At 40.5% G+C, this 12,391-nt stretch overlaps 1 protein-coding gene across 1 annotated transcript; it reads left to right on the forward strand.

The window, feature by feature from the left end:
• The first annotated feature begins 5,331 nt into the window (after nucleotides 1-5,331).
• LOC118639577 (non-histone chromosomal protein HMG-14-like) lies at nucleotides 5,332-5,723 on the forward strand. Its single transcript, XM_036276060.1, has one exon. It carries the CDS (start codon nucleotides 5,332-5,334, stop codon nucleotides 5,638-5,640), a length of 309 nt encoding a protein of 102 aa, XP_036131953.1. The 3' UTR covers nucleotides 5,641-5,723.
• Nucleotides 5,724-12,391: the final 6,668 nt, after the last annotated feature.

The raw sequence follows: 12,391 nt of genomic DNA on the forward strand, positions 1-12,391 counted from the left end.
CCCACTTCTAGGAATATACCCTAAGAAGCCTGAAGCACCAATCAGAAAGAATATATGTAGCCCCATGTTCATAGCAGCACTATTTACAATAGCTAAGATCTGGAAACAGCCCAAGTGTCCATCAGTAAACGAATGGATAAAAAAGCAGTGGTACATATACACAATAGAGTACTATGCAGCTGTAAGAAAGAAAGATTTCTTATCCTTTGAGATGACATGGAAGGACCTGGAGAGTATTATCCTAAGCGAAACAAGCCAAGCAGAAAAAGACAGATATCACATGATTTTACTTATTTGTGAAATATAATGAACATAACTGCCTGAGCAATAAGGTGGACCCAGAGACGTAGAAGTGGGTACAGACTGACAACCCTCAGAAGAGGGTGTGTTGGGGGATGGAAGAAATAAACCACAGAACTTTTATGCATGTACGCATAACCAATGGACATGAATAACAAAGCCGGGGATGGGGTTGGGGGTATAGGGAGGAGGGTGTCAATGGGGAAAAAAAGGAGAAACATCTGTAACAAAAATAAATTAATAAAAATAAATTAAAATAAAAAAATCAATAAAAACATATTTTAGCCCTGGCCACTTTGGCTCAGCGGTTGGAGCGTCAACCTGCTGACCAGAGAGTCTAGGGTTTGGTTCACACTAAGGGCACGTACCTCTGTTGCAGTTCGTCCCCGGCCCGGGTTGGGGTCGTGTGGTTGGCAACTGGTCAATGTGTCTCTCTCACATGGATGTTCTCTCTCTCTCTTCCTCCCTCTCTCCCTCCTGCTCTATCTGAAGATAAATGCAAAAATGTCCTTGGGTGAGGATAAAAAAACCAAACATATTTTTAACAAAAGAATATAAGGAAGCTAAGAAGTTGAAGTGGCTGGTAAGAATGTGGGTGAATATTGCACCATAGGTATACACTGGAAAGAAATAGATGACTAACAATGCAAGGGAGTTAATGGGTTTAGGGGAAAGTGTGGAAAGATTAGTGGGCTGAATAAGTGTCAAAGGTCAAGGTGTAAATTTGTCAGAGTTGAATAGTGAACTGATTGTGGTGAGTAAATTATTCATTAGGATTTAGATTCCAAAAATAGTCTAGTTTGGGATAATGCCAAAGAACAAAGTTGTGGTTGTGGGAGTGGGTGGCCACAATGGAGTAGGATTTATATTCCCTTTGAGTTGGAGATAGGCAAGAGGCCTTGATGTTGGTCAGGTCATCCACAAAAATATTGAAATTTCCCACATGTCAAGGCCCTAAGCAAACAAAGGAGACAACAAAGAAAGAATATGAAGTAATAGAGCCTATATTTAAATATATATACATATATATGTTTTTACTGATTTTTTAGACAGAGAGGAAGGGAGAGATAGAAACATGAATGTGAGAGAGATACATGGATCAACTGCCTCCTGCACCCTCCCTCCTGGGGATCAAGCCTGCAACCTGGGCATGTGCCCTGACTAGGAATCAAACCAGCACCTTTCAGTCCATGGGATAACACTTAGTCCATTAGATGAGCCACACCACCCAGGCTACAGCCTATATTTTATTTTTTTAACTTATCTTTGTTGTTGAATGTATTACAGATGTCCCCTCATTTTATCCCCATTGACCCCCTCCTCTCAAATCCCGCCCCCCTCCTACCTTCCCCACACTAATATCTGTGACAATTGGTTATGCATATATGCATAGAAGTTCTTTGGTTTATCTCTTCCCACCCTCTCACCCCCCTTCCCTTTGAGGTTCATCAGTCTAACAACAAATTTGTACTTCTTAATTCCTTCATCTTTTTCACCCAGCCACCCAGCCCCTTCCCATCTGGCAAGTGACAAAAAGTTCTCTGTATCTATGAGTCTGTTTCTGTTCTGCTTGTTCATTTTGTTTGTAGATTCAATTGTTCATAGATATGTATTAATTGTCATTTTATTGTTCATATTTGTGTTCTTCTTCTCCTTCAAGAAGACCCTTCAACATTTCATATAACACTGGTTTGGTGGTGATGAACTCCTTTAGCTTTCTGTTGTCTGAGTAACTCTATATGTCCATCAATTCTAAATGATAGCTTTGCAGGACAGAGTAATCTTGGTTGTAGGTCATTGTTTTTCATCACTTTGAATATCTCTTGCCACTTCTTTCTGGCCTGCAAAGTTTCTTTTGAGAAATCAGCTGACAGTTTTATTGGTAATGAACTGCTTTTCCCTAGCTGCTTTTACGATTCTTTGTCTTTCCTTTGGCATTTTGATGATGATGTGTCTTGGTGTGGACCTCTTTGGGTTTATCTTGTTTGGGACTCTCTGTGCTCCAGGACTTGTATGTCTGTTTCTTTCACCAAGTTAGGGAAGTTTTCTGTCATTATTTTTTCAAATAGGTTTTCAATTTCTTGCTCTTTCTCTTCTCCTTCTGGCACCCCTATGATGCAAATGTTGGGATGCTTTAAGTTGTCCCAGAGGCTTCTTGCACTATCCTCTTTTTTTTGGATTCTTTTTTCTTTTGGCTGTTCTGATTGGGTGTTTTTTGCTTCCTTATATTTCAAATCAATGGTTTGCTCCTTGGCTTTACCTACTCTACTATTGATTCTCTGTAAATTATTCTTTATTTCAGTTAGTGCATCCTTCAGTTCCGACTGGTCCTATTTTATGTTGTTGATGTTCTCACTTGGAGTTCTCCTTAAGTTCCTTTAAATTCTCATTAAGTTCTTTGAGCATCCTTATAAACAGTGTTTTGAACTCTGACTGATTGCTTATCTCCATTTTGTTTAGCTCTTTTCCTCGAGTTTTTTTCTTTTCTTTCATTTGGGACATGTTTCTTTGTCTCCTCATCTTGGCTTCTTCCCTGTGGTTGTTTCTATGTAGGTAGAGTTATTATATCTCCCAGGCATCATAGGGTGGCCTGTTATTGTAGGTGTCCTGTAGGATACAGTGGCACAGCCTCCCTGATCACCCCAGCTGGGCCCTCGAGATGCACCTCTAGTGTGGACTGTCCAAGTTTCTGTTGTAACTGAGTCTTGATTGCTATTGCCATGTCAATGGGAGGGATTTACTCAGGCTGATCAGCTACAAGGTCTGGCTGTACCCACTGACTCCTTTGGAGGATCAGCTGTCTAGGGGACTACCATAAAGAGTAAGACTTACTTCAATGGGGTTCTGGTACCCACTGGGTCCACTCACTGAGTGTGTCACTTTGTGGAGGTGATAGAGTGGTGGTGCTTTGATGTGGTCTGAAGCTGTCCTCTGGGTGTGCTGGCTCTGATGCAAGGTCAGGCTCCTCCTGTGTTCTACCCAGGGCCACCGAGCATAAACTACAAAGTGATCTGCAGATGGCTGCTTCTTGTGCTAGGCTTGAAGGTGCCCAGAAAAAGCCAAGTTGTGAACCAAGGCTGGTTGCTTCTAGTGCCAGGCCTGGGGCCACTTAACAAGAGGTATGGGGCTCGCTGAGACCAGATACTGCTTATTTGAGAGATTTTAGGAAACTCTGAAGCAAGATCCAAGACAAGACAATCCTATGGTAAAGCCATTGGAAACAGCTTGGGTGGGCCCAAAAGTTAGCTGGAGCAGGACCTCAGGGAATCACCAGGGCAGGGCAAACAGTGTGAGTCAGGTTGCTCGAGTCTGAGATATGGCAACCATCTGCCACCTCGGGGAAGGGCTCACCAAAGGAACAATGGCCTCTGACAGCAAGTCTGTCCAGGAGAAAGCTGCCCCTCCAGCTCCAGCTCCAACACCACACAACTCAGTTCTTCCTCGCCCTAATACCAAACAACTGAGTTCTTCCCCGTATGTCTCTAGTGACTTTCAAGCTGTCCCCCTCATGCTGGAGCCTGGAGGGTGTGAGTTCAAATAAGTCCATGTGCAGGCCCTTTAAGAGGAGCTGCCTAAGGCTCCAGCAGCCTCAGCCTCCCTCAACCTCAGTTCCTGCTGATTTTTACAGCCGAAGTTATGAGGACTTCTCTTCCTGGCACTGGAACCCTGAGCTGGGTGCCTGGTGTGGGACAGGGACCCCTCTCTTCTCAGGGAGGACCTTCACAGCCGAGGTGTCCTCCTGATTTTTATCTGGACCAGCCCATCCACACCTCTGCCCCTTCTCCCCATCTTGATGTGGCTGCTTCTTTAATTTCGTAGTTGTAGGACTTACATTCAGCCCGATTTTAGGTGGTTCTAAATGATGGTTGCTCTGTATTTTAGTTGTAATTTTGAGGTGGTGGTGGGAGGAGGCGAGTACCATATTTACCTACGCCGCCATCTTGACCGGAAGTCTAGAGCCTATATTGTAAAGGACAGTTGTTGCATGACTGAGAGAGTATAGAGATCCTGAAGGGACACTAAGTTAGAGTCTAAACTGTGGTGGGGGGGAGACATTTTAGCTGTAGTGGTAGCAGTGTCATTGGGGAAACAGCCAAGTCACAGTTAAGGCAAAGAGGTGAAGGAACTATTCTAAAGAATTTGGGAATGGCAGGGTATTGTCTTTGCCATGGGACAAAGATTCCAGGGGGAAAGTATGTAAGGAAAAAGCAAGAGGTTGGAGAGCTATGTGAAGTATGGGAATTTCTATGGCAATACCACAAACTAGATAATGTGAAAAGGTTTGGGCTTCCAAACAACTAGATAATGCTGTATCAAATCTAGCAAACATATTTGCAGATGCAGAGATAAACTTGCAAGAGAGTAAAGGAATCTCCCAAGGGGCACAAATAAAGAGGGGACTGAAAACCAGGACAATAAGAGTATGCTTATGTTGGTGCTGTCTCAGTAACCAAGGGGTTTGAATTTTACTAGGAGAAGAGGCCTTCGGCCCATGTAATGAAAGAAGCTGGGATTTAAACTGCATGAAGTCAGAACCCTCCAAATAGAAGGCTGATTGAAAGGATACATTTAAAAGAAATTATTCTTGGTCTGGCCTCTGGAAAAAAAAATCTCCCATGAGAATTTGTTGTTTGTTCTTAAATACGTTTTTATTGATTTTTTAGAAGGAAGAGAGAGCTAGAAAATTGATGTGAGGGAGAAACATTGACCTACTGCCTCCCGCGCGCCACCCTACATGGAATTGAGCCTGCAACTTGGGCATGTGTCCTGACTGGGAACCGAACTGGGACCTCTCAGTCCATGGGATGCCACTCAATACACGGAGCCTCACCGGCCGGGCTCCCATGAGAATTTGTAACCATAAGCATTCCTTCACATGGGTTTGATGTTCAAATGTATTCTACTTGAGCCCCCATCGCGGGTCCGAGCAGCTTGGTGGCGGGAGAAGCGGCAGCAGCCAGGCAGCCCAGGTTGGCGAAGCCACAAGGTGCACCGGGCCCTCAGGCACTCAGCACGGCCTGCCCTGCTGCTATGTTGCCCAAGAGGAAGGTTAGCTCCGCCCAGGGGGCGGTGAAGGAGGAGCCCAAGAGGAGGTCTGTGAAGTTGTCAGCCAAACCTGCTCCTGCGAAAGTGGAAACGAAGCCAAAAAAGGCTGCCGGAAAGGATAAATCTGCAGACAAGAAAGTGCAAATGAAAGGGGAAAGGGGAGCAGAGGGAAAGCAGGCTGACGTGGCTGACCAGGAACCTACAGAAGATCTACCCGTGGAAAATGGAGAAACTAAAAACGAGGAGAGTCCAGCCTCAGATGAAGCAGGAGAGAAAGAAGCCAAGTCTGATTAATATCATGTACCATGTCTTATCAGTGGTCCCTGTCTCCCTTCTTGTACAATCCAGAGGAATATTTTTATCAACTATTTTGTAAATGCAAGATTTTTAGTAGCTCTAGAAACATTTTTAAGAAGGAGGGAATTCCACCTCATCTCATTTTTTAAAGTGTAAATGCTTTTTTTTTAAAGAGGTGAAATCATTTGCTGGTTGTTTATTTTTTGGTACAACCAGAAAATGGTGGGATATTGAATATGGGAGGCTTTGATTGTCTTGGGTGTCAGCTTAACATTCCATAGATGGGGAAGGTTTTTCTATCCTGTAATACAAAGCATACTAAATGGCAGTTTGGAGTCAGTTGTGCATTTAATGTCTTGAACATTTTAAATTTCTTCTATTGCCATGTTTTTGGTGTAATTGTTTCCTAAAGAAACCACTCCTTGATCTTGGCTCTCCCTGTCGGAAGTCCGTGCACTCTGGAACATCTTTGGTGTGGTAGTCCAGTTTTCCTAGTGCTTTGTTAATGTGCTGTGAAAGATTGAAAATTTGATTATGTAGTATATGATATTAAATTGTGAATTAGTGGGGCTTTGATGTAACAGTGTATCAACATTTGAAGATATTGGTACTTGATACTCTTGAGGAAAATTAGCCTCCAAATTTTAAGCTGGAAAGTCACTGGAATAACAGTCTAGAAAAGAATCACAACTACATGACTTTACATTTTTGGTACGTATGTTAAGAATTGTGCACAAATTGAAATGTCTGTGTACTTATCCTCAAAACAAATAATAAAATCTCAATTATGGGAAAAAAAAATGTATTCTACTTGAATGGCCTGGGACCCCAGGTTGAGAAATTCACATGAAAAGTGGACCTAGCCCAGTGTTAATACTGGACAGAAAAGGTAGAATGGCTACTGGGGACTATCCAGCAGTCTGCCATATCAGCCCAAAGTTTTTTTGCAGAGAAATACAATCAATAAAATACTTTCAAGAATAAAAAAGGATTACATTAACAAAACATTGGGGGGTAATAATGGAATAGAAAGACAAGACCAAGAGAGAAAAGAAATCATCTAAAATTTCCAATACACCCCCGTTGAAAATACATGCTCTAGAGCTCAATTGCATGTATTGGATGCCTGGGGTTTAGAGGAACAAGTTCAATGACACCACAAAGAAACAAACACATCCAGAATGTGGGACATTTCATAGGACAATTGTTTCTACAACAAGTCAATGGCATGAAAAGGTTAAGAGACACTTAAAAGACATAAAATTAAAAGTAATGTTTGAAACTTGTTTGGATCCTAATCCAAATGAAACAACTGTAAAAAGACATTTTAGAGGCCCTGGCCAGCTTGGCTCAGTGGTTGAGCATCGGCCTGTGGACCAGAGAGTCCCGGGTTCGGTTCCCGCTAGGGTCACGTACAAAAAAAAAAAGACATTTTGGAGACAATTTAAGAGATCTAACTCTTGATGGATGTGGCATTGTGATTAATGAATTATGTTTCTTATACACACACTGAGGTGTATGAGAGAAAAGGACATGTGCCTAACAAAGAAAACAAGAAAAAGAAAGGAAGAAGAAATATGCAAAATCTTGATAATGGGTGAGGGGTGTATGAATGTTAATTATACTATTATATGTTTAAAATGTTCATAGTCAGAATTCAAAATTATTTTAGAGAACACTTGAACAAAAAAGTTCATTAATGTAGCACACAAGCTAATTCTGCTATTTATAGTAATAGCCCAGATGTTTCTCTAGAAATTTTTATTCTTCCCAGTGTAGAACCCCAGCTGATGCTTTGCCCTACTTCCATTATGAAATGTCAGAATAAAAAAAATAAGCCCTGGCCGGTTTGGTTCAGTGGTTAGAGCGTTGGCCTGCGGTCCAGAGAGACCCGGGTTCGGTTCCCGCTAAGGGCACGTACCTTGGTTGCAGTTTGTCCCCGGCCCTGGTTGGGTCGTGTGGGTGGCAACCACTCGATGTGTCGCTTTCACGTCGATGTTTCTCTCTCTCTCTCTCCCTCTCACTCTATCTGAACAAAATATCGAAAAATGTCCTCGGGTGAGGATAAAAAAAAACAAAAACAAAAAAATAAGTACTTTGTACCCTGAGATGGACCAATAATGATGAGTTTATTCCATCTAGTTCCAGTCCCCAAGAAAAATTTAAAACCTAAGTAATTCCTACAAGTATGGACTCCCTAATTTAAAAAAATAAATAAATAGGTGTTAATCTTGACTTTTTTTCCCCTCTCCATTATTATTTATTCTCAAGGGGAGCTAAAAACAAAACAAAACCACACATTGATCTAGGCCACATTATAAATCCAAACATCGGTGTGGGGTTTCAGTGAAGGAAACTTGTAAAAACAAACAAACAAACAAACAAAATACCCCAACAAACTCCAAAAATAAAAAGCCCCAAACAAAAACCCCAATCAAGGTCATAAAAAAGGCTCCCCGTTTAACTGTTCCTATTTATCCACCCTCACTCACCACCTAAGACCATTCTAGAGTTTGGTATAAAAGGGGTCAAAGCTTGAATCAGGAGCAGGACTGAACAGGAGAGCCAGAGACAGGAGCCAAGATTTTCTTGAGAAGAGCAGTGATTCCTCATTTGACAGCCCCCAGGGGCTGGATCCAGATGCCTGGGAGTCTGCTTGTGTGGCTTCAACAGAAGCTGCTATTTGGAAGGTAATAGGAAAGACTAGCATGAGGAACACAAGATGAGAGGAGTCTAAATTTTTAAAGCTTCAAGATTTCAACAGGGGAGATACTTGAACTTTCAGAAAGGATAGATAGGATAGAGAGTATTTAAGAAATGGCAAAACCAGGACACACAGAAAACTTGGGAATTCCCACACCCCCTAAGTGCTTCCTGCTCCAGGAAGTAACCATTGTGTGTTTATTGGAGGTCATACCATTTTCCCTATTACTGTTACAAAATAATCCATCACCTCCCCAAAGCTTCTTTTCAAACCACAATTTCCCCACTTATTTTGGTCATCAAATAGTCCTATTCTTTAGTGGCCTGTAGACTCACTCCCAGCTACCCCCTGGGGGGTAAAAATGAAGGAATTTCCCCTAGGCTGGCCCCAGTAACTCAGAATTAAATAAGAGGGGGGGCTGGCAGCCTCCTGGGGACTAAAAATTCAGAGATTAACCTACCTTTCCAAAGATGGAGAATTTATTCAGATGTTAGAATTCATATATGCCACATTAGAATAGTAAAAATTAAAGGTAGAAATCTCATATTCTTCCTCATATCTGTCCTACTGCCCAGTCAGATTCCAGCCATCGAATCACTGTCATTGCCGTTTTCCTAAATGGAGGCATTAATCACACAGGCAACTGCATGTGTCATAAAAATGCACACCTTTTCCACTAACATGCGTCTTTCTCTCTGGCTATATTGGCAATTCTCCAATTAGTTCAATAATTAAAAGAGAGCAGCAGCATGCAAAAGAAGTTCATTTCATTTTGTTTTTGTTTGTTTGTTTTAAGTTAAAAAGGCTTCAGGAGATGGTGCATTTCATTTTGTCTTGTCTGGATAGTTTTGATTTGCTCTTGAATGTTCCAGGTTAAAGAGAGACTCAGAAAAAACCTAGGATGTAGAGGTCTACTCAGTGTAATCTTCTGCCTTGTTTTCATTTTCACCATCAACAGAGAGAGCAGCATACTTGCTTGCAGAACTGAACTTGGAGCTGAATTTTCTTCAGGTTTCTTGGGCTCAGGTGCAGTTTGAGAGTCTTGATCCTTTTTGCCATCTTTCCTATGTGGCTCTTCCAGTGATCTTTGTTCCCTCCATCTCCTGGACCATGGCTGGAGTTCCCTCTTTGGCCTTTTGGGAAACTCACCCCATCTACTTTATTTTCATCATTCCTTGTTGGTCCTTCCTCAGATAGTAGAGTGGGTTGCCTTTCCATTTGGGTGGTTGTTTCTTTTGCTGTGCAGAAGCTTTTGAGTTTGATGTAGTCCCATGTGTTCATTTTCTCCTTTGTTTCTGTTGCCTTAGGTGTTGTATCAGTGAAAATTCTGCTGCATGTGATGTCTGAAATTTTGTTGCCTACACTTTCTTCTAGGATATTTATGGATTCATGAGTCACGTTTAAGTCTTTCATCCATTTTGAGTTTATTCTTGTGTATGGTGTTAAGTTGATGGTCTAGTTTAATTTTATTGCATGTAGCTGTCTAATTTTCCCAACACCATTTATTAAAGGGGCTATCTCTACTCCACTGTACGCTCTTGCCCTCTTTGTCAAATATTAATTTAGCATATTGTCTTGGGTCCATTTCTGGGTTCTCTATTCTGTTGTATTAATCTATCTGCCTGTTCTTGTGCCAGTGCCAGGCTGTTTTGATTACAGTGGTTTTGTAGTATAACAGGAAATCTGGTAATGTGATCCCTCCAACTTTGTTCTATTTCAAGATTGCTGTGGCTATTGGGGGGGAGGGGGTTGTTCCATATAAACTTTTTTTTTTATCCTCACCATAGGACATTTTTCCATTTTTTGTTCAGGTAGAGTGGGAAGGAGAGAGAGGAACAGAGAGAGAGAGAGAAACATCGATGTGAAAGGAACACATCGAATAGATTGCTTTGGGTAGTATGGACATTTTAATGATGTTAATTCTTCCAATTCATGAACAAGGTATGTGCTTCCACTTTTTTATATCTTCCTCTATTTCTTTTTTCAATGACCTATAGTTTTCTGCAAATAGGTCCTTGATTTCTTTGGTTAAGTTTATTCCTAGGTATCTTAATGTTTTGCTGCGATGGTAAATGGGATTATTTTTCTGGTTTCTCTTTCTGTGACTTCATCATTGGTGTATAAGAATGTCGTCAATTACTTGCATTAATTTTGTATTATGCTACTTTGCCAAATCTAGTAAATTTTGGGGTTTTCTACGTATAGTATTATGTCATCTGTGAATAATGACAGTTTCACTTCCTCCTTTCCAATTTGGATCCCTTTTATTTTTTCTTCATGTCTGATTGCTGTGGCCAAGATTTCCAGTACTATGTTAAATAAGAGTGGCAAAAGTGGACATCCTTGTCTTATTCCTGTTCTTAAGGGGAATGCTTTTAGTTTTTGCCCATTGAGTATGATGTTGGCTGTAGGTCCTTCATATATGGCCTTTATTATGTACAGATATGATCCCTTTATTCCCACATTGCAGAGTGTTTTTATCAGAAATGGGTGCTGGATTTTGTCAAATACTTTTTCAGCGTCTATTGATATGATCATATAAATCTTATCTTTCATTTTGTTTATGTGGTGTATCACATTTATTGATTTGTGAATATTGTACCAGCCTTGCATCCCTGGGATGAATCCCACTTGGTCGTGGTAGATAATTTTTTGATGTATTACTGGATTTGATTTGCTAGTATTTTGTTCAGGATTTTGGCATCTATGTTCATCAGGGATATTGGCCTGTAGTTTTCTTTCTTTGTAGTGTCTTTATCTGGTTTTGGAATTAGAATTATGCTGGCCTCATAAAACAAGTTTGCAAGTCTTTTTTCTTCTTGAATTTTTTAAAATAGTTTGAGGAGAATGGGTGTTAGTTCTTCTTTGAATGTTCGGTAAAAGTCCCGTGAAGCCAGCCAGGCCTGGGCTTTTGTTTGCTGGGAGAGTCTTGAATACATCTTCAATTTCTTTTGTTGTAATTGGTCTGTTCGAGTTTTCTATCTCTTCCCAGTTCAGTTTTGGGAGACTATGTGTTTCTAGAAATTTGTCCATTTCGCTTAGATTGTGAATTTTTTGTCGTATAATTGTTGATAATATTTGTTAATGATCCTTTGTATTTCTGTGGTGTCAGTTATTATTTCTCCTCTTTCATTTCTGATTTTGTGTATTTGGGTTCTCTCTCTTTATTTTTTGGTGAGTCTAGCTAAGGGTCCATGAATCTGGTTTATCTTTTCACAAAACCAGCTTTTGTTTCATTGATCCTTTGAATTGTTCTTTTGGTCTCCATGTCATTTATTTCTGCACTGATCTTTACTATTTCCTTCCTTCTACTTGCTCTGGGGTTTTCTTTTTGCTTGCTTTCTAGTTCTTTAAGTTGTGAGGTTAGATAGTCTATTGGAGATTTTTCTTGTTTTTTTGAGGTAGGCCTGTAGTGCTATGAACTTCCCTCTCAGAACTGCTTTCACTGCGTCTCATAGATTTTGTGTTGTTGTGTGTTCATTTTATTGGTTTCCAAGAAGTTTTTAATTTCTTCCTTGATCTCCATGGTAACCCATTCATTGTTTAATAACATGCTATTTAGCCTTCCTGTGTTCAAATGTCTTTGCATGTTCTTGTTGCAATTGATTTCTATTTTTATGCAACTGTGATCTGAGAAGATACTGGATATAATTTTAGTCTTCTTGAATTTGTAGAGACTTAGTTTGCACCCTAATATGTGATCTATCTTTGAGAATGTGCACTTGAGAAGAATGAATTCTGCAGTTTGGGGGAGTAATTCTCTGTAGATATCTGTTAAATCCATTTGATCTAGCGCTTCATTTAGTGTCTGTGTTTCCTTGGTAATTTTTTTGTCTAAATGATCTCTCCAGTGATTTTAGTGGCGTGTTGAAGTCCCCTGCTATGATTGTATTGCTGTCAATTTCTCCTTTGAAGTCCTCCAGAATATTTTAAATATATTTTGGTGCTCCTATATTAGGTGCATATATGTTTACCAAGGTATATTGGTAAACATATATTCCTGTTGGATAGATTCTGTTAATATTATGTAGTGGCCTTCTTTGT

Source organism: Molossus molossus, unplaced genomic scaffold, assembly GCF_014108415.1.
Source record: "Molossus molossus isolate mMolMol1 unplaced genomic scaffold, mMolMol1.p scaffold_m16_p_21, whole genome shotgun sequence".
In the NCBI taxonomy this organism is placed as follows: Eukaryota; Metazoa; Chordata; class Mammalia; order Chiroptera; family Molossidae; genus Molossus; species Molossus molossus.

Excerpts from the sequence above, each read along its gene's own strand:
- LOC118639577 (XM_036276060.1), top strand. The coding sequence starts at position 5,332 with ATGTTGCCCAAGAGGAAGGTTAGCTCCGCCCAGGGGGCGGTGAAGGAG.